A 22,504-nucleotide genomic window follows, 5' to 3' on the forward strand; every position below is an offset into this window, starting at 1 on the left:
GGATGGGTCTTGTGCCTTCCATGAACAGCTAGGATGCCTGTGTGGCTGCAGAGATGTGAGCTGGAGGAGAACACAGAGAAATGAGGTGAGAAAGGTGTGATAGGGTAAGAACCGTTTCAGGAACCGCTGGAAGGTGAGCTCACTGGGACGATTGGCCTGCTGTGTGGGGAAGGGCTTGGAGGCCGTGGGAGCCTTAGGAGGCTGACCTGTCCTCCCAGGTTCTGCCTCAACCCCCTCGCACCCCTCTGTGAAACTTGGATGAGGGTGGAGCAGAGCCAAGGAAGGGGCCAGCCAGACTGGGTTTTGGCAGGAGGTGGAGCAGGCCTCAAGACCTGCACAGACCTGCTTCTAGATCCACCGGAGTCTCTCCTAGCCTCCCACCTCTGCGAGGCCTGGGGCCACAGGACCGTCTTTCTGCCACTGACTTGGCTGGGCGCTTTGGGACCCTCAGGTTTGGCACGCCTTCCTTGACTTTTACTAAATCCTCCTCTGGTGCCTGGTACCCAGCAGTGGCATCCAGGCCATCTGCTCTAAGGCGGGAGCAGGACCCATGGGGGCCCTGTCCCAGTTACTCCCTTTCAGAAGTTCTCCACCCAGAGCGCATACGGTGGACCACAAATCTCCAGGAGCTCCAGGACTTGCATCTATGAGACTGGGGGTTGTTACTGAGGGTGGGTCTCAGTTCCGGGAGCGCATATTTCTTTTGAGAGATCCGGCGAGATGGGTGCTGGCAGGCCGATGGGGTAATTCAAATTGTTCATATGATGGTAGTGATCTTGCAGAAACATTTGCTCAAGCCCCTCCTCCCCAACATCCACCCCCCCCCATACCCTACCACACTCTAGAGGATTCCCGGTCACCTCTGGGCACTGCGTCTTACTTGGGGATGGCAGTATCTCCCTGGCAGGATGCTTGCAATGGCAAAGCACCGGCCAGAGGCGCACAGAGAACGAATTCCTTCCTGCTGGGGAGACGACCCTGGAATGGGGAGCCAAAGGGGGCCTCGGAGAGGGATGGGGAGGGTCCTGCGCTCTGGAATCCCGGGATCCGAAGTGGTCTGGAAGACAGAGACCCAGGGCTGCGGGCTCCCAGAAAAGCTTGGGGCGGGGCAGGGCAGGACGCCCATCAAGTCTCGTCCTCCCCGCCCTCCCCCGGCCTCAGCCCGCCGGGTATCGACTCGGTCTCCTCTACTCGGGTTATGTAACCCCGGAACGTGGCAGCCGGAGGAGGGGAGGCTAGGGAAACGAAGAGAGAAGAGAGGCGGGGCGCCGGGGTGGGGGATGGGCAGCATCGCCTCTGGCGGGGCCCCTCGGTGTCCTTCAGAAAGATTCCAGCCTTCCCCCACCCCGTACCCCTGCCTCCGCCTCAGTTTCCCCTCAGCCTTCTTTCCGTCCCAACCTCCCTGGCAGGGGGTTCTGGCTCTGGACAGATTTCCCTCCCGGGTTGCAGTTTCCGCCCCAAAGTTCTCGGCTTTGCTGCCTAGACTGTCAATTAGCCGTTCTGAGCCTCAGTTTACCAGTTTGTGAGCCAAGGTTTGATTGACAGGCCACGGGTAAAGTGCCCGGCGCGGGGCATGGTACACAGTAGGTGCCCACTGTGGGACGGGCTCACAGGGCTGAGTGGAGTCCAGGGTGCCTGGGGCCTTTGCCGACGGTAAAGGGCAGAGCCCGAGCGAGGCGGGTGAGCTCGAGGCGGGAGGCGGGGGGCAGCGGAGATGAGGGCTGGGTGGGTGGGTGCAGAGACCCGGGGCGGCCGGCCTGGGCCCTCCCCTTCCTCCTCCCTTCCCTCCTTCCCCTCCCCTCCCCTCCCCTCCCCACCCCTCGGCTCCCGGGGTCCGAGGCCAGCGAGCGGGCTGTGGGCGGGCGTGCGGCGGCGGCAGGAAGGGGCGGGGGGCTCCAGAGCCCCAGCAGGAAGAGGCGAACCCACCGGCCACCGCGAGCCCAGTGCGTCCGCGCCTTGGACCCCGCCATGTGGGGTCTCCTGCTCGCCTTGGCCACCTTCGCGCCTGCCGTCGATGTGGGTCTAGGGGCGCCCAGCACCTCCGTGCTGGGCCTGGCGTCGCCCGCGACCACCAAGGCCCCGGTCCCGACCCCCCGTAGCAGCCCGGCAGAGCCGTCCGCGGGGAAGGAGAACGGTGAGCTTCCGTCCTACCCACGGCCCGCTTCTCCCGCGAATCGGTTGTCCCACTCTTCCGACTCCCGTGTGGCGACCCCCTCCCCAGCACGCGCGCACACACCTCACACACGCCACACACGCCGCACTCTCCGCCTAGCGCCTGGGTGGCGACCCTGCCCCACGCGCACACCCTCCCTGCGCGGTACAATGGCTGCTGACTCAGCAGCCCTAGTTCCCGGCCAGACCAAGTCAGCAGTCCTGGGACAGGAGCCAGTGGGATGCTGCCTCTTCCAGGCCCAAACCTTCCTGTTTCTCAGATGGGGAAACTGAGGCTAGAGCCAGGAGGAGGGTGGAGAGAGGTGCAAAGACACCGCGGAGGGTGCAGAGGAAGACTGTGTGTGTGGGCTTGAGGCCAGCGGCTGGAAGGAAAGCACAGAGGGAGGAGCCCTCTCTGCCAGGTGCCCTGGAGGGACGCGGCTCTGCCTGGAGTGGGCACGGGGGAAGGCTGCCGGACTTCCCAGCTTCTCCTATGTGGCAGTAGAGAGGAGGAAAGCACGGGGATTGGCAGCCTCGGAGGGCTTCTTGGGAGAGGCAGGTGGAACTGGTTCTGAAAGGTACTCTGAATTAGGAAGAGCTGAAGAGGAGGGCAGCCAAGAGGGAAACAGTGTGTGCAGTCCCTGACACGGATATGTACAGTGTGTGTGTGGCGGGGGGTGGGGCAGCTGTGAATCTTAGTGGGGAACCAATGGCATCTGCCCTGTGCAATGAATGCTTTATACTGAAGGGCAGGCAGGGCAGGGGTCCAACTCTGAACCCTGGAAAGGACATGGGTTTGAGGAGAGGACCTCTCAGCACAGTGATGGGGGTGGCACAGAGGCTTTGGCGGCATGAGACTGAGCCTGGAGCTAAGGAAGGCTCCTTGAAGTGCATCTGAACCGAGATGTGAAGAAAGAATGGGAATTAGAAAATAAAGTCAAAGGTGGTGGATATATGATAGGGAAGGGGACAGCTAGGCAAAGAAGAAGTTAAAGAACCAAATTCAGCTCTTTGGAACAAGCAAATAGTTCCTACTGGTAGTGTAGCCCTCTATTGGTGAGGGCCAAGCATGTAGTCACATCAGAGGGGAGAAGGAATCAAGGAAGTGGCTGTAACAGTAGGTTGGGGTCAGACTGAGGGCCTTAAAGTCCATGCTAAGGTCTCTGGATACATGTGGTGGGGCCTCCCTGTGGACTTGTAGGTTTTCTTGGGGTGGTAGACCTCTCCATTTGAGGTTTCCTGCCATCCTTTCCTTCCCTGCTGCTCTGCCTCTTTGGTCTCCAGGGACTTCAGAACAGCATGTCCGGATTCGAGTCATCAAGAAGAAAAAGGTCATCATGAAGAAGCGAAAGAAGCTAACTCGCCCCAGACCCCCAGTGACTGCCAGGCCTTCAGTGACCACCAGCCCTGCAGGGACCCTTGAACTCCCTGAGAAGCAAGAACCAGGTACCACCAGTCCAAGGGCCTTGCCCAGACTTGCAGTCTCTGGGACATGAACTAATATAGCTCTTGGCCACACAGGCAAGCTTGGGTTCAGCTTTCCATCTGCCTTGACCACTGTTTCTTGGGTCCCAACTTACTGCTTTGTCCCTGTCCCAGACTGTCCCCCTCTGGGCCTGGAGTCCCTGCGAGTTTCAGATAACCAGCTCGACGCATCTAGCAGCCAGTCCTTTGGTCTTGGACCACACAGAGGACGGCTCAACATCCAGGTCAGCAAGGCAACCCCTAGGACCTTCTTCTCTGCCCCTCCCACCTTCCCGTAAGGCCTACCCAGTTCAGTTCTGATTGCTGCGTCCTGTGTCCACAGTCAGGCCTGGAAGATGGTGATCTTTTTGATGGGGCCTGGTGTGCTGAGCAGCAGGATGCCGAGCCATGGCTTCAGGTGGATGCTAGGCACCCCACCCGCTTCTCAGGCATTATCACACAGGGCAGGAACTCCATCTGGAGGTGAGGCAGGACAGCTCCAGGCCAGCGAAGTCATGGGCAGACTCAGGAGGACTGGGGTGGGAGGCCTGGGGGCCACCCATGATCTCTACCCACCTTTCCTGCCAGGTATGACTGGGTCACATCATACAAAGTCCAGTTCAGCAACGACAGTCGGACTTGGTGGGGGAGTAAGAATCGCAGCAGTGGGATGGATGCGGTGAGAAGTCCCATGGTGGCTGGGGCCCTCTATGCTGGGAGTTGGGCTCCTGGCCCACTGTAGGGGGCTGGGCTGGGCTGGGAGTCCTCTGAGGACAAGGAACAGGTGCCCACTTGGGCATCCCAGGAGGAAGGGGGTTGTTGTCAGGATGGGTGGCACCCAGCAGACAGCCTCAGGGGCCAGGTTGCTTTGGTCCATGCCCCCATCCTTCCCAAATACTTCCTCCATGCCACAGCTTCCTGCTGGAACACCCCTTCTGGCAATGGGCCTCAGTCCTTGCATCACTTCTCATCTCCTCAGGCTACAGTGTGGGATCCTGGCCAGCTTCAGGATTGCCTACTCCTGAGTCACATGGCCATATTGGTCTAATGAACTGTGACTAAACCGGAAAGGAGGGCTGCCTAGGGCTGCCTGTTGGCAGAGGATGTGGGCAGAGGTCTGTGTTTGACACAGCGAGCAAGTGTCTAGCTGAGCCCACTAGGGTGGGTTTTTCAGTGGGCTCACAGGCCTGAGCATCTTCCTGGGCCCTGAGCCAGGCTGCTGGGGCTCAAGCGGCCCTTATCAAGGACTTGATGCCCCCAGATATTTCCTGCCAATTCGGATCCAGAGACACCAGTGCTAAATCTCCTGCCTGAGCCCCAGGTGGCCCGTTTCATTCGCCTGCTGCCCCAGACCTGGCTCCAGGGAGGTGCATCTTGCCTCCGGGCAGAGATCCTCGCCTGCCCAGTCTCAGGTAGGGAGAGAGACAAGGGTTAGATGGGCAGGGCACACCCTCCCCTGGGAACTTACCATTTACTGTGAACTCATCCTCTACCAGATCCCAATGGTCTATTCCCTGAGGTTCCCATGCTCGGATCCTCCGACTCACTAGACTTCCGACATCATGATTATAAAGCCATGAGGAAGGTAACCCCTGTGACCCAGGAGGGAGGATCATGAGCAGGTCATCTCAGATCTCCTGCCCACCGGGGCATAACTTGCTATGATTGCCCTCATGTCCTCCTGCATCTCACCCTCTTGTTGACCCCTAAACTTCCACGATTTCCCTTGCTTTGGTGCCTCTCTTATTCTGACTGTTCCTTCCATGGCTGCTGACCCCTCCTGTACTGCGCCATGATGTCTGCATCATATGGGCCCTCACAAGCTTTTGAAGTCCTTCCACGGCCTCGTGTGGTCTGAGCCCTGGGTGTGCCCCTCCCATGCCCCTCACCATGTTACACTCACCCCCAGCTGATGAAGGAAGTGAACGAGCAATGCCCCAACATCACCCGCATCTACAGCATCGGGAAGAGCCACCAGGGCTTGAAGCTGTATGTGATGGAAATGTCGGACCAGCCCGGGGAGCATGAGCTGGGTACTGGCAGATGGGGTGGGAGAGGTGGGCACAGCAGCAGAGAGGGGTAGGTGCATGAGCCAGCTGCAAGCCCCTGTTTGTTCCCAGGAGAGCCTGAGGTGCGCTATGTGGCCGGCATGCATGGGAATGAGGCCTTGGGACGGGAGTTGCTCCTGCTTCTAATGCAGTTCCTGTGTCGTGAGTTCCTGAGAGGGGACCCGAGGGTGACCCGGCTGCTCACCGAGACGCGCATTCACCTGCTGCCTTCCATGAATCCTGATGGCTATGAGACTGCCTTCCGCCGGGTAGGATACTTGGCCTGAGGGCCAGCCTGCTCCTTCTGCCATGGTGCCTGGAGCCTGCTTGGTTTGAATAGACTTCCTCCCTGGCAGGGCTCAGAGCTGGTGGGCTGGGCAGAGGGCCGCTGGAACCATCAGGGCATTGATCTTAACCATAATTTTGCTGACCTCAACACACCACTGTGGGAAGCAGAAGATGAAGGGCTGGTACCTGACACTGTCCCCAACCATCACCTGCCCCTGCCCACTTACTACACTCTGCCCAATGCCACTGTGAGTATTCTGGGCCACCCTGGGGGCCTTTGTCTCTGTCTCCCACTCCCCTGACCTGCCCTTGTCCAGGTGGCTCCTGAAACATGGGCAGTGATCAAGTGGATGCAGCGGATCCCTTTTGTGCTAAGTGCCAACCTCCATGGGGGTGAGCTTGTGGTATCCTACCCCTTCGACATGACTCGGACTCCGTGGGCTGCCCGCGAACTCACGCCCACCCCGGACGAGGCTGTGTTTCGCTGGCTCAGCACTGTCTATGCGGGCACTAATCGGGCCATGCAAGACCCAGATCGAAGACCGTGCCACAGCCAGGACTTCTCCCTGTACGGCAGCATCATCAACGGGGCTGACTGGCACACAGTTCCTGGGAGTATGTGCCCGAGGGTGGGGTTAGCCCATTCCCATAAAACTGAAAAGAAAGAGTCACTTAGTCGTGTCAGATTCTATGCAGTCCCTGGACTGTAGCCCGCCAGGCTCCTCTGTCCTTGAAATTCTCAAGGCAAAAATACTGGAGTGGGTTGCCATTTGCTTCTCCAGGGGATCTTCCCAACCTAGGAATCGAACCTGGGTCTCCTGCATTGCAGGCAGATTCTTTACCAGCTGAGCCATCAGGGAAGCTCTAGCCCCATCCCCATAACCCTGCCCCAATGAGACAATCTGCTCTCACATACAGCGCCAGTGTCAGCTGTCACCAGGAAGCGTCTCCCAGAGGAGGGCGCTGGGAGGGCAGGGCTCCCGGCCCACCTGCTTAGGCTTCAGTGTCTGTGGTACCCCTAGGCATGAATGACTTCAGCTACCTACACACCAACTGCTTTGAAGTCACTGTGGAGCTGTCCTGTGACAAATTCCCTCACAAGAACGAGCTGCCCCAGGAGTGGGAGAACAACAAAGATGCCCTTCTCACCTACCTGGAACAGGTCGGATCTGAATTCCCCCCACTCCCCACCTGCTCGAGTCACTGCTGACTGGTCTGTTCTCCGTGTTGGACGCAGCTCCCAACAGGGAGGTCTCCTAAGGTCAGGCTGAGCCATTCTGACTCACCAGTGCCATGGGTCACACTCACTTGGCATCAGACTGCCTTGGAGGGATACAGGATAGGAAGCGCAGTTTGCCAGCAGGGTGGTGTCAGACATTGTTGGAGAGTGGGAGTAGACCTGACTGCACTCCAGGCAGTGGTCCATGGAGCAGACCCAGAGCTGTTCTCAGAAAAGACTCTGATTATGCAAGTGCAGGAAGTACCCTGGCATAGACACTTCACTTTCCGCAGGAACTCATGTCCCTTGGAACGACTCCCTAGGTATAGCTTCCAAAGATTCTAAAAGACAAGCCCATAAGGAGAATCAGTGAACTCGGGGAAAGCCCAAAGATACGCGCTCCTGCCAGGCGTTTATAGTTGTCTTGGTCCAGATGCCATTTATCAGTCAGGAGATACTTTCACCAGAGTATTGTCACCTAGGAATAGAATAGATGCAGCACCTCTATCAAATTTGTAGGGTACAGAGCCAGAAGATAAACTGGTCGCAGAAGCAAAGGGATTTTGATAACCTTTTCCCACACAGGTGCGCATGGGCATTGCTGGAGTTGTGAGGGACAAAGACACAGAGCTTGGGATCGCTGATGCCGTCATTTCTGTAGATGGGATTAACCATGATGTAACAACAGGTGGGTGTGTGAGGGAGGCGTTAACCAGGTCAGAAGCTGCGGGCCACTGGACGCTGATCTTGCCCTTCACTTCTCTCAGCATGGGGCGGGGATTATTGGCGCCTGCTGACCCCAGGGGACTACATGGTGACCGCCAGTGCGGAGGGCTACCACACAGTAACACGGAGCTGCCGGGTCACCTTTGAAGAGGGCCCTGTGCCCTGCAATTTCCGCCTCACCAAGACTCCCAAACAGAGACTTCGAGAGCTGTTGGCCGCTGGGGCCAAGGTGCCCCCGGACCTTCGGAGGCGGCTGGAACGGCTGAGGGGACAGAAGAATTAACACCTCCAGCTGAAGAGCCCCAGAGGCTTGGGCAGGCTGGACCTGTCCAGAACTGGAGGAGGGGTCAATGAGAGTGGGGAGGGCAGGACAGGGTGTAGGGGGGAAAGGTGCTCGGGCTCATTAAAGCTATTTGGCACCTCAGCCAGTCTTCTGTGATCTCTATGTCCCACATTCTCCTCCTGGGCCAGGCCTCAGCTTCCCCTCTTCCCTGATCTTATTCTGCGAACATGTGGCTACTCTCATCAGTTAACTTCTGGAAAAATAGTATGGAAAGAGGAGCCCACCTGGGTTCTTCCTGAACTTGGGCTTGGCAGAGCAACTCATCTCATCAACTCATCAGCTTCTGGGGCAGGTGCCACTTGGTGCTGTGAAACATTCTGTAAGCACCTCCTCAGTGCCAACCACGCAAGGAGTCAAGGGCAAACACTGCCTCTCAACCTCCCGGGGCTCCCAGTAGAGAGAGGGGACCGGCGTGCCAGGCGAGGCTGGCTGCTGTGGGAGTGGAGACAAGGGAGTTGCACACATGGGAGTGGAATACAGCACTGAGGGTCAGTCAGGATGCAGTAGAGGTGACAGTTCTCAGAGTGTAGATGGGAGGTGGTGTGGGGACGCCCGGACAGGGAGAGCTCCAGGGAGAAAAACAGGGAGCACAGCCAAGAGCATTTGGGTTTGCTTCACCAGCCCTTCTGGAGAATCCTGGTAAATGATGGGATGCGATTCATTTCTTTCAGACAAGGAGAAGTTGTGCATCAGTCAGTTATCTTGCCAGAAAAAACAACCAACTGCAGGTAATTCAGTTCAGTTCAGTTCAGTCGCTCAGTTGTGTCCGACTCTGTGACCCCATGGACTGCAGCATGTCAGACTTACCTGTCCGTCACCACCTCCTGGAGCTTGCTCAAACTCACGTCCATTCAAGGTATTTCAAGAAGAAGGGAATTTAATGCTGGACCTTGGATTTAAAGATGTTGAAAGAGCTGGATGAAGAAAAGGAAGAAGGGAGTTTAACTTAGAAATCAGGAAGCTGATAATATCCTTGGTCTGGTTTCATAAGCCTGTGTTTGGTGCTGGACCCACCATCACCTGTGGCTGCCAGTAGTCACCTGTGATCACCTGTGGTTGCCTGTTGTGGCTGGAGACAGAGAGATTTCCTCCTTCCTTCTGCTTTCTATCTCCAACATATGAAGTCCACTGTGCAGTCCAATCTAGCTGTAACCTAGTTTGCAAAGGAGCCCACAAAATGTAGTTTCCAGGCTCCTAAGTCCCCTGCAATTCAGAGGAGAGCTTGCAAGGGCAGGAATGGGGGAAATACTAACAAGCAAACTATGGCACAAAGACATCCATGTAGCCTATCATGTAAGCTTTGCCTAGTGCTGGGCTGTTGTATTGTTCTTGTCTCTGTCCCTCTCTCATTGTCAATGTCAGATCACCACGAGGGATTTAGTGCCACACCTCCCACCTCCCTGCTCCTTTTCTCCCCACTTCTAATGCTTCTTGTGCCGCAAAACATTTTTTAAAAAATTAGTTTTATAAGTTTAATATATATAATGAAAAGTACACATAAGTGGACAGCTTATTGACACAGTGGATGACTCAACCATATATTACAAAAAAACACTTCAGGTGTAAAGATATATGCACTTTGAAAGTAAAAGGATAAAAAAAGATATATCATGCAAATATTAATCAAAGGAAAGCAGGAGTGGCTATCTTCATAGCAGACAAAGTTAAAGCAGACAAAGAAACTGCTCTGAAAGCAACTTTCAGAGCAAAGTTAGTTAACAGAAACAGAAAGGGATATTATACAATCATATAACTGAACACACCCAGGCTGAATGTTTCCAGTGAATCTTTTCCCTTCTCTCTTGGGTACCCTAGAAACAGCTAGTTCAGCATAATTGAAATGGCATGTGAACTCAAGCTCTGGATTTCCCCCGCTTCTAGCAAGACATTTGCTTGGCCAGGGAACTCCTTCTGTTTTGTAGTGGTCAAGGGATTCTAAGGTGCCATCGACTTTCCTCATATATATGCTAAGTGGCAGGAGAACGGGGCCCCTCTCCTGGTCTTCTAACAGCAAGATCAGCCCTACCTGGCCTAGCGAGCCATCTTTTGGATAATGGAACTTTGGATAATGCATGATCAATCCTAACCCTAAACCTTGTTTGTGTCTGTACCATTTGTCTTTGCATTACACTTGACATACATGACAATATGAAGATGCATAATCTAGTGAAACTGAAGGCATTCCTGGGTATACATTATATACTATAGGGAAATCCTTGCACATGTACAAAAAGATACATGTATGCTTATAGCAGCTTTATTTGTAACAGACTCAAATTGGAATCAACCCCAAAATCCATCAAGAGTAGATGGAGGAATAAAATATGGTACATTTATGCAGTGGAATTGTATACAGGAAGGAAAACAACCACTATACACATCATGAATGACTCTCACGAAAACAATTTTGAGTGAAACAAGCAACACACAAAAGGAAAATAAAACTATATTGTTTATGGTGGCATAAAATAATAAAAGCAGGGATACAATTATGATAAAAGTTATGATAGTGATTGATTCTGGAAGGATCAATGCAGCAACAATCAAAGAGGAGAATACGGAGGGAGGGGGATTCTGAAATGCTAGTAACATTCTTCTTCATTATCTGGTGAGAGTACTTTGGTATTCACTTAAAAATATATGCTAAACTTCGTGTGAACAAAGTATCCATTTTCATTTATTAAAATTTTGTATATAATAAAATCCACTTTTTGGAGGTATGCTTCAATGAGTCAAGCACAAAGATTCTTGTAACCACCAGCATGTGAAATGAAGTGAAAGTCGCTCAGTCATGTCTGACTCTTTTCGGCCCCATGGACTGTTGCCTGCCAGGCTCCTTCTTCTGCAGACTTCTCTAGGCAAGAATACCAGAGTGGGTAGCCTTTTCCTTCTTCAGGGGATCTTCCCAACCCAGGGAATGAACCCAGGTCTTCAGCACCGCAGGCAGATTCTTTACCACCTGAGCCACCAATGTAGACGCAGACAGAAAGAGCTCCTGGGAATTCCCTGCCAGTTCACTGGTTAAGACACTGTACTTCCACTGCAGAGGGCACAGGCTTGCTCCCTAGTCTGGGAACTAATGGAGAAGGAAATGGTAACCCACTCTAGTATTCTTGACTGGAAAACTCCACAGAGGAGCCTGGCGGGCTATACAGTCCATGGGGTTGCAAAGAGCTGGACATAACTTAGCGACTGAGCACGCATCAGGAACTAAGATGCTGCGAGGCGCTGTCAAGAAATAGAAGAGAAAAAATTTAAATTAAGCCCCTACTTCATACAAAAACAAATGCAAAAAGTAGAGCTGTAAAAAGTACCAGAGGAAAATTCAGAATATTTTTTTTTCAGAATTTTTTTTTTTTTTAAAAGAAGAATTTCCTCATGCTGCCCCTTGTATTCAGACTCTCATCCCAACTCTAGGCAACCACTAGATCATATTTCTGTTCTTACATTTTTGTTTTAGCTCAGTGAACTCTCAGGATAAGCCTAAAGAGACCTGCATCTGGACATATCAAACCATCAAAAACTAAAGACAGAGAATTTTTTCATTTGCTTGGTTTCTTTTTTACATATAATTTTATTTATTTTATTTTTGGCTATGATGGGTCTTCGTTGATGCATGTTCTTTTTTCTAGTTTCGGGGAGTGAGAGGTACTCTCTAGCTGTGGTGGGCAGTCTTCTAATTGTGGTGGCTCTGGCAGGGGAGCGGGGAGGGGGCTCCAGTAGTTTCCATGCTCGGGCTCTAGAGCTTAGACTCAAAGGTTATGGTGCATGGGCTCAGTTACTCAGCGGTATGTGGAATCTTTCTGGGATCAATCCTGTCTCTCCTGCATTTGCAGGTGGATTCTTTACCACTGAGCCACCAGGGAAGCCTAAAGAGAGAATCTTGAAAGCAGCAGGAGAAAAGTGGCTCATCATGTATAAGAGACCAAAAAAAGAGTTCTTTTATCCATTTAAAAATCTAGGCGATTTATTTTCTTATTTTTGAGTTTTGAGAGTTGGATATAAACCCTTTATCTGATAAATGACTTGCAAATTTTATCTCCAGTCTCTTGCTTTATCTTCTAATTCTCTTGCTAGTGTTCTTTGCAGAGAAGTTTTACATTTTGATAAAGTTTAGTTTATCAGTTTTTTCTTCTGTAGATGGTACTTTTTGTGTCCTATATGAGAATTCTTTGACCAATCAAAAATCATGAAGATTTTTTCGTATATTTTCTTCTAAGAGTTTTACAGTTTTGCATATTACATTTAGGTTTATGATCCCTTTGAGTTAATTTATATATATATGAGATATAAATCAAGGTTTATTTTTTTTTGCATATGGAGATCAAGTTTTTTACAGCACCTTTTGGTGAAAAGACTGTTCTTTCTCCATTGAAATGCCTTTATACCTTTATTAAAAATCTGTTGACCATATTTGTGTGGGTCTATTTCTGGGATTTTTAGTCTTTTGCATTGGTATGTATCTATTCTTTCACCAATATCACACTGTCTTGACTATTGTAGCTTTATGACACATTTTATAATTGGGTAGTTTGCACATGCAAAGAATGAAGTTGGATCCTTATCTTATACTATATATACAAATTACCTAAAAATTGATTTTAAAAAAATCTCAGATTTCCCTGGTGATCCACTGGTTAGGAATCCACCTGCCAATGCAGTAGACAAGGGTTTGATCCCTGGTCTGGGAGGATCCTACATGTCTTGGGACAACTAGGCCTGTACGCCACAACTGCTGGCTAGCCTGTGCTCTGCAACAAAAGAAGCCGTCACAATGAGAAGCTTGTGCACCTCAACAAAGAGTAGCCCCTGCTCACTGAAACTAGAGAAAGCCTGTACTCAGCAACAAAGACCCAATGCAGCCAATAAATAAATAATAAATATTATTTTAAAAAAGGATAAAAAATCTAAACAGCTAAAACTATAAAACTAGAAGAAAACGGGGAAATCTTCATGACATTGGGTTTGTCAGTGATTTATTGGATATGATAGAAAGCACAGGCAACAAGATAAAAATAGATAAATTAGATTTTGTCATAATTTAAAACTTTTGTACATCAAAGAACACTGCAAAAGACTGAAAAGATAACACAAAGAATGGAAGAAAATATTTACAGAAAAATATACAGAATACATAAAGAACCCCTGCAACTCAACAACAAAACTAATTCAACAAATACAACTCAACAAAACTAATTCAAAAATGGACAAAGGACTTGAATGGTGGTGGTGATGGTTTAGTCACTAAGTCGTGTCCAACTCTTGCGACCCCATGGACTGTAGCCTGCCAGGCTCCTCTATCCATGGGATTCTCCAGGCAAGAATACTGGAGTGGGTTGCCATTTCCTTCTCTAAGGATTTGAATACATTTCTTCAAAGAAGATATACAAATGGCCAATAAGTACATGAAAAGATGCTCAACATCATTAGTCATCAGGGAAATGCAAATCAAAACCACAAGATAGCCCTTCACACCCATTAGGATAGCTATTATCATCAGTAAAGTAGAAAATAAGTTTTGGCAATGATGTGGAGAAATTGGAACCCTTGTATATTGCTAGTAATATATAAGGGTAATGTATATACAAGGGTAATGTAAAATGTTACAGCTGTTGTGGAAAAGAGTTTAGTGGTTCCTCTAAAAGTTAAACATAGAACTGCCAAATGACTCAGTAATTCCACTTTTAGGTATATATCCAAAAAAATTTTAAAACAGGAACTCAAAACAAATTTGTATACACAAATGTTCATAGCAGCATTATTCACAATAGCCAAAAAGGCAGACATAATCTGTGTCCATCAAAAAATGAATGAATAAGCAAAATGTAGTATATACACAATAGAATATTACTCAGTGATAAAAAGGATGAAATTCTGATATGTGTCAATAAAGACAAAACTCGTTAACAAAAAGCATGTTAAGTGAAATACGCCAGGCACAAGAGGACAAATATTATATGTTTCTATATAATTCTTATAGAAGTTACCAGAACAAGTAAATTTATAGAGATAGAAAGTAGAATAGAGGTTACCTCATAAACAACCTGATAAAAAAAAAAAAGGAGGAAGACAAAACTTTCCTACTGTTTCGTGGCTAAGACTCTGAGGTCCCAATGCAGGGGCTCTGGGTTCCATCCCTGGTCAGGGAACTAGATCCCACATGCTGCAGCTGAGACTTCAAATGCTGCAACTAAATCGATCCTGAGTGCTGCAACTAAGACTTGGCACCATAGTTAAGTAAAAATAAATATTGAAAAAATGGAAAGTAAAACAATTATCCTTAATTAAAGATAAATAATTTTTAGAAATGAGCAGAAGAACTGAATAAACATTTTTTCAAAGAGGAAATGAAGATGGCCAACTCGCATATGAAAAAATGCTCACCATTGCTAAGTATCAGAGAAATACAAATCAAAACCACAATGAGATATCATCTCACATTTGCCAGAATGGCTTTCATCAAGAACACACACACACACACACACACACACACAAAACACAAATAACAAATGTTGGTGAGGAAGTGGAGAAAAGCGAACCGTCCCACTGTTGGTGGGAATGTAAATTGGTGCAGCCACTGTGGGAAATGTTATGGAGGTTTCTCAAAAAACTGAAAATGGAACTACTATATGACCCAGCATTTCCACTCCTGGGTGTATATTCAAAAAAAACAAAAATTATATTTTCTTTTTTTATTTTTTTATTGAAGGATAATTGCTTTACAGAATTTTGTTGTTTTCTGTCAAACCTCAACGTGAACCAGCCACAGGTAAAGACACTTGAACCAAAGTGTTCATAGCAGCATTATTTATGATTGCCAAAACAAGAAACCAAATTGTGTCTGTCAACAGATGAAGGGATAAAGAAGATGTGGTATGTATATATATAATAGAATACTACTCAGCCAAAAAAGGAACAAAATTTTGCCATTTGCAGAAACACAGTTGGACTTGGAGGGCTTTATGTGAAGTGAGGTCAGAGAAAGATAAATACTATGTGATATCACTTACATGTGGAATCTAAAAAAAATATATTATGAACTAGTGAATATGACATAAAAGAAGCAGGCTCAGAGATACAGAGAGCAAACTGGCTACCATTGGGAGGGGGAGGGGCATTATTAGGTGTGGAGAAGTGAAAGGTATGTACTGTTGGGTGTGAAATATACTCTAGGAAGTATATTGTACAACATGGGGGAATTGGTCAATGTTTTGTATATCTGTAAATGGAATACCTTTAAAAAGTGTATAAAAATTAGTAAAAATTTTAAGAAAAAAAGAATAGAGATTACAAAGGATTGGGGGTAAGGGGAATGGGGACCTATATAACTTAATGGGTACGTGTTTCTGTTTGGGATGATGAAAAAGTTCTGGAAATATTGGGTTGGCCGAAAAGTTCCTTCAGTTTTAAAGTAAAAATGAAAGACACATTTTTCCTTTTCACCAAGAACTTTATTAAATAACATATTACTGTGTCGTTCCACTACCTTCTGCCATTTTCCAGGCAACTTCATAATTTCATCTTCCCGAAACTTTTTTATCTTTTTGAGCAAAGAACTATCCCAGGTGCCTTTTACAGTCTTTCAGGGAATCGAAATTTTTTCCACTAAGAGAATTTTGTAAAGACTGAAATAAATGGAAATCCAAAGGTGCAATGTCTGGTGAATACAGGGGATGAATCAGACCTTCCTAGGCAAGCTGTAACAGCTTTTGCCTGGTAATCAAAGAAACATTCGGTCTTGCCTTACTTGGATGGAAGATTACGCATTTTTTGTTGACTGATTCCAGAGGCTTTTCGTCAAGTGCTGCTTTCGGTTGGTTTGATTGGGAGCAGCTGGAATTTATTGTTTGGTTTTCTGGAAGGAGCTCATAATAGAGGACTCCTTTCCAACCCCACCATATACACAACATCACCTTCTTTGGATAAAGACCAGTCTTTGGTCTTCTGTTGGTGGTGGTTCATTTCTCTTGCTTCACAATCTCTTCCTTTCCACATTATTGCACAGTATTCACTTATCATCACCTGTCACTATTTGTTTGAAAAATGGAACATTTTCATTACATTTAAATCAGATACGGAAATAAGGTCAAGAAGGTTTTTTTCACTTAACTTATATGGAACCCAAACAGCAAAATGATTAACATAACCAAGCTGGTGCAAATGATTTTCAGTGCTTGATTTGCATATTTTGAGTTTGTCAGCTATCTCCCATGTGGTATAACATTGATTGTTCTCAATTACTGCATCAATTTGATCCTTAGCAACTTCAACTGGTCTACCCTACTATCGAGCAACATCCAGCGAGAAATCTCCAGCACGAAACTTTGCAAACCACTTAAAGAATAATTTTACCTACTTATCTATTTATTTTTGGCTGTGCTGGGTCTTCCTTGTTGTGTGAGCTTTTATCTAGTTGCGGCTAGTGGGGGCTACTCTTTAGTGTGGTGCGGTAGCTTCTCTTGTTGTGAACCATGAGCTTTAGGGTATACAGGCTTCAGTAGTTACAGCTCCCAGAACACAGGTTCAATAGTTTAAGGGCATGGGCTGAGCTTCTCTGCAGCATATGGGATCCTCCTGCATCAGGGATCAAACCTGCATCTCCTACATTATTAGGCAGATTCTTTACTACTAAGCCACCAGGGAAGCCCCGCAAACCACTTTCAAACACTTTTGATCTATCATAGCACCTTCTTCATATACTGCACAATTTTTGTTTTGCATTTCGGATACCTTTTTAGATGGCATCTGAACACTACTAGAGTCATCTTACAGGAAAAAAGAAAAGAATGAATCTTTTGGCTAACCCAATAGAAAATATTTCTAGCATTACACCACTGTGAATGTACCTGATGCCACCGACTGTGCATTTAAAAATGATTACAGTGATAAACATTCAGTTCAGTTCAGTCACTCAGTCATGTCCGAAGCTTTGCGACCCCATGGACTGCAGCACACCAGCCTTCACTGTCCATCACCAACTCCCGGAGCTTACTCAAACTTATGTCCACCAAGTCAGTGATGCCATCCAACCATCTCATCCTCTGTTGTCCCTTTCTCCCGCCTTTAATCTTTCCCAGCATCAGGGGCTTTTCCAGTGAGTCAGTTTTTTGCACCAGGTGGCCAAAGTATTGGAGTTTCAGCTTCAACATCAGTCCTTTCAATGAATATTCAGGACTGATTTCCTTTAGGATGGACTGGTTGGATCTCCTTGCCATCCAAGGGACTCTCAGGAGTCTTCTCTAACACCACAGTTCAAAAGCATCAGTTCTTCAGCGCTCAACTTTACAGTCCAAATCTCACATCCATACATGACTACTGGAAAAACTATAGTCTTGACTAGATGGACCTTTGTTGGCCAAGTAATGTCTCTGCTTTTTAATATGCTGTCTAGGCTGGTCATGGCTTTTCTTCCAAGGAGCAAGTGTCTTTTTAATTTCATGGCTGCAGTCACCATCTGCAGTGATTTTGGAGCCCCAAAAAATAAAGTCTGACACTGTTTCCACTGTTTCCCCATCTATTTGCCATGAAGTGATGGGACAAGTTGCCATGATCTTAGTTTTCTGAGTGTTGAATTTTAAGCCAGCTTTTTCACTCTCCTCTTTCACTTTTGTCAAGAGGATCTTAAGTTCTTCGCTTTCTGCCATAAGAGTGGTGTCATCTGCATATCTGAGGTTATTGATATTTCTCCTGGCAATCTTGATTCCAGCTTGTGCTTCATCCAGCCCAGCATTTCTCATGATGTACTCTGCATATAAGTTAAATAAGCAGGGTGACAATGTACAACCTTAACATATTTCTTTCCTGATTTGGAACCAGTCTGTTGTTCCACGTCCAGTTCTAACTATTGCTTCTTGACCTGCATACAGATTTCTTAGGAGGCAGGTCAGGTGGTCTGGTATTCCCATTCTTTAAGAGTTTTCCACAGTTTGCTGTGATCCACACAGTCAAAGGCTTTGGTGTAGTCAATAAAGCAGAAATAGATGTTTTTCTGGAACTCTCTTGCTTTTTCAATGACCCAACGGATATTGGCAATTTGATCTCTGGTTCTTCTGCCTTTTCTAATTCCAGCTTGAACATCTGGAAGTTCATGGTTCACGTGCTGTTGAAGCCTGGCTTGGAGAATTTTGAGCATTACTTTGCTAGGGTGTGAGATGAGTGCAATTGTGTGGTAGTATGAGCATTCTTTGGGATTGGAATGAAAACTGACCTTTTCCAGTCCTGTGGCCACTGCTGAGTTTTCCAAATTTGCCAGCATATTGAGTGCAGCACTTTAATAGCATCTTTAACAGTACATTTAAAAATGGTTACAGTGCTAAATATTACCACAAATAAAAAACTAAATTTAAGAACTCTACAAAAATTGGTTAATGTGAATCCTGTATCTTTGTTTTTCTTTTTCAAAATTGTTTTGGCTATTCTAGTTTCTTTACCTTTCAGTGTACTCTTAGCTACATATTGGCACTTGTGGAGGGCATTTGCTGTCTCCCTCTGGGGGACTGAATCCTGTCCTGCTGCAGCTGTTGATCTTCAACACACCCTGAAGGGAGTTCAGGTTGGAGAACACTTTGTGCCCCAGGAGAACTGGCAGGACAGGTCTTTTTTTTTTTTTTTCTCTCTTTTTTTTTTTTAAATATGGAACGCTTCACGAATTTGCGTGTCATCCTTGCGCAGGGGCCATGCTAATCTTCTCTGTATCGTTCCAATTTTAGTATATGTGCTGCCGAAGCGAGCACCAGGACAGGTCTTTAGCTAGATATTTTCAGGAACTGGCTCATGATCCTAATCCTTGCATCTCTTCATATCTCAAAAAACACTAAATCCCTTCATCCCTTCATGATGACATCAGCTCCTTGTGGCTAGCAGAAAACCTTTGGTAAAATAAGTGCTTGATTACACTGAATTCCCTCTTCATCAAAGTCCTATACATTGACTTTTTCCATGACCTCTTTGGAATTTCTCAGAGCTATCAGAGGTGCTATCTCCCAGGCTGCAGTCTTCATTTTGATACAAATAAAACTTAACTGGAAGCTCTCACATTGTGCATCTTTTTTTAGTTGGCAGTTATGGTGACCAGTGAAGTGACTCAGAGTGGACTTTCCTCATTTGCTTGGACTCTATGAGGATCCAGAACTTTGATATCAGCAGTGTCCCTTTGCACTTATCCACCTCCTCAGGGAGTCCAGATGAATTTAGTTATGTCTCTCCTGGTTCTCAGATCTCCCATATTGGTTGATAATCCTGAATTTTATTTGATAGTGGAACAAAGACACTAGGGGGCAGGCTCAGTTGAAATATACCAGGGCATACCCACTCATGGTATAGACACTGAGTGGGGCTTAATTGAAAGATATTGAGGAATACCTTCCCAGTTGAAAGATACTGGTGGGGGACTGCTTGGAAAGATACCAGGGAATACCCACCCAGTGAAAAGGTAGTGGGGAGGGGAATCAGTTGAAAAAAACCAAGACTGCTCATTTGTAGGAGACTGAGTGGTCTTTGCTGAGTAGTTAGGTAAGAGGCTGATCTGATGCTTTTCCTCAGTTCGGGTGCCTTAATAAAATTTGTCAGGATAAAAGTGAAGAGTGAATTTCATCCATGACAAATTCAACTTAAAATGGAAAATAGAGCCTCTCAAACACAGAAACAGGGGGTATCAGAAAGCAGCCCTAACACTCCAGTTTTTTACGCACGTACAAAACTTGCAAGTACCTGCTTAATTGGGGAAATTACACTAATGGAGATCTCAACCTAAAATGTCCAAATTGAGGTTCTTTTGATATTCCAAAATTGATATTTTTGCACACGTAGTTAGAAAAAGCTGGCTGTAAAAGCAGACAGACCAAATGGAATGCTTACTTTGGTATCTAGAAAGTTCTAAAAGAGGAAACAATAAAGTAACTTCTTTCCAAGAAACCAGTAAGAAATTGCCTGAAACTATATCAGAACTAAAAAAGGACACTAGCATTGACTCTACCAGGTCACAGGTCTAGTGGGACTGGGAAGTCACCTTTGGGGTATTTATGCCATTTGACTTTTGACTTCTGGGCATCTCTTTGTTACCCTCTTGAGGCATTTTTTGCCATTTGGCTTTTGCCATTTGTTTTATTTGGAGTGTGACTTCTGGCTGGTTAGGTTTTGGTTTGGTTTGGTTACTTTGGTTTGAACATGCAGATTGATTTGAGTGTGCAGATATCTGGTACAAACTGCTCAAGCTAAAATGTGAAGTGCTTCCTCTAAGGTTCCACACCCAACATGGGAACATTTTGGGAAAAACTTTAAATGACTGGTCAACCTATAGTTATGATCCAACAACAAAGAAAAATGGCCTAAAAATATCATATCTTTGTTGCCACAAGGTGGGAAAATGGACCCACCTCTCAGGAGGAACAATCCATGCTGGGGACCAGTCTGCCCTTGTTATCAGGGACAATTTGAGCAAATGTTGAAATTTTGGCTATGATACCATGACCACAGGGAAAAAAAGATAGTATGGCCATGATAGTAAGACTCTGGAGAAAACTGGTTAAAATGAAATCTTTTTGAAATTACAAAACTGGTTCTTCTTGCATGTACAGTTAGAGAAAACTAGTTTGTTAAACAAAAATATGCCTAGGAGAAAGTTTGAAGTTAACTGTTATCACGTCCTTGGAAAACACAGTCCTCTTTTGCCTGAGACTTCAGCCTTGGGCAAATTAGTAGAACTTCAAGCCAAGTTTTTAAAAAGGCAAAGAAACATTTAAAATCTCAAGAGGAAAACTATGAGATCTCTGTCTGGTTTAGGTATGTCTCAGTGTGTCGTTGTCTTTGGATAATATTGCTGAGGTTAATTGTAAATGAGCTATAATTTAATTGGCCTAAAGAAAAGTAAGCACTTACAAATCAAACAATTCTAAATACAGGAGAAACTAAGCTAAGTGAATTTCAGGTTCACATGAACTGGGAAATATTCAGTAGCAAATTAATACTTGGTATTAATGTTTGTTGATGTATGTGTCAGTATGGTCAAATAAGACTTTATTCTATCAGTTACAAATATGTCAACAAGAAAAGTAACCCAATGTGGAAAACTTTAAGAAAACTATAATACATGTTTTCAGTAAAAGAAAGTGTGAGCAATAAACAAATAGTGAAAAGGGTTATGCATGATCAGGATTTCCTGAGACTGGCCTGAGTTTAGTTGGGTAAACGAATCTTGTTTGTAATAAGCTAAGGCTTAGATTTGGTTTTTTCTTTCTGCTCAGAGAAGAGTTTTCTGAATGCCATTTTTTGATAACAGATTATATGAATCTCTGCTTTTAAGTGATTTGAGATCTCTGGTTAATTTGATTAAGAAATAAGTATTGTCTCATAATGACTGATCTTATTTAACCGAGTGTTTTAAAACTTTTTGTCAAGCTTCCCAAATATCAAATTTTAATTAAAGTTCTTCTGATTTCTAGCTAAGTTTGGGATGCTTCAGAGGACCCCTGAAACATCCCAAAGAGAGACATTAAACTAATTAAGTTCATTTTGTATGTTGAATTGCATGGGAAGTATTGTCAAATGAGTAAAAAATCTCCTCAGGCTATATAGTATGGTGTGCTAAGTCGCTTCAATCATGTCCAACTCGTTGCAACCTTACAGACGGTAGCCCTCAGGCTCTTCTGCCCATGGGATTCTCCAGGCAAGAATACTGGAGTGAGTTGCCATTTCCTTCTCCAGGGGATCTTTCTGACACAGGGATCGAACCTGCATCTGTTACATCTCCTGCACTGAAAGGCAGGTTCTTTACCACTAGTGCCACTGGGAAGACCTAGATAGTATGGTAAATGTTACTAATATAGATATCCTAGAAATTACATGGAGTGCGTAACATTCTGATATGTCCTGGTAAAATACTATCAGTCATAATTCTAGTTGCTATCTTAAAGTGTTGTCACAGTAGTAACCAAGTTTCAGATTTTAAGCATGCCTTAAGTCTTTTGTCATTAAAGACAGTTATGGTTTTATTATGATGCTTCTGTAAACATGCTTCCTCTTTAAGATTTATAGAAAGGACTTTTGGATAAATATAAGTTTCTGATTTTTAAACCATAATGCTGAGCTGGCTAAAAAAATCAAAGAATTCTAATGGAAAATCTGATGGTTTCACAAAGATGAACAAAAGGACTGAATGAACTGGTGAATATGCTTATAACTTTTATGGTTTCTATCTGAAAAACTACTGGTTTGAATCTGTGTTTTCCAGGTATAAGGAAAACCTTTCCCTCAAACTAATTATGACTT

General features: G+C 46.2%; 1 protein-coding gene and 1 non-coding gene across 2 annotated transcripts; one reads left to right on the forward strand and one right to left on the reverse strand.

Annotated features, from left to right (window-relative positions):
- Positions 1-1,820: 1,820 nt before the first annotated feature.
- On the forward strand, positions 1,821-8,320 carry CPXM1 (carboxypeptidase X, M14 family member 1). The gene is made up of 14 exons (XM_043479905.1): positions 1,821-2,134; positions 3,436-3,597; positions 3,751-3,860; positions 3,959-4,098; positions 4,204-4,294; positions 4,877-5,027; positions 5,112-5,200; positions 5,525-5,648; positions 5,736-5,932; positions 6,020-6,199; positions 6,269-6,566; positions 6,974-7,113; positions 7,756-7,858; positions 7,938-8,320. Exons 1-14 carry the CDS (start codon positions 1,969-1,971, stop codon positions 8,177-8,179), a joined length of 2,193 nt encoding a protein of 730 aa, XP_043335840.1. The 5' UTR covers positions 1,821-1,968; the 3' UTR covers positions 8,180-8,320.
- Positions 8,321-18,865: 10,545 nt separating this feature from the next.
- On the reverse strand, positions 18,866-18,972 carry LOC122449111. The gene has a single exon (XR_006271913.1). It is a non-coding gene; the product is annotated as a U6 spliceosomal RNA (small nuclear RNA).
- Between the last annotated feature and the right edge of the window lie 3,532 nt (positions 18,973-22,504).

This window comes from Cervus canadensis, chromosome 10, assembly GCF_019320065.1.
Source record: "Cervus canadensis isolate Bull #8, Minnesota chromosome 10, ASM1932006v1, whole genome shotgun sequence".
Classification (NCBI taxonomy): domain Eukaryota; kingdom Metazoa; phylum Chordata; class Mammalia; order Artiodactyla; family Cervidae; genus Cervus; species Cervus canadensis.

What these genes read in the sequence shown, in the direction of transcription:
- CPXM1 (XM_043479905.1), top strand. Translation starts at nt 1,969, where the DNA reads ATGTGGGGTCTCCTGCTCGCCTTGGCCACCTTCGCGCCTGCCGTCGAT. An exon ending in ATTATAAAGCCATGAGGAAG is followed by an intron (nt 5,201 to 5,524) that starts GTAACCCCTGTG and finishes ACTCACCCCCAG; the next exon opens with CTGATGAAGGAAGTGAACGA. An exon ending in ACACTCTGCCCAATGCCACT is followed by an intron (nt 6,200 to 6,268) that starts GTGAGTATTCTG and finishes GCCCTTGTCCAG; the next exon opens with GTGGCTCCTGAAACATGGGC.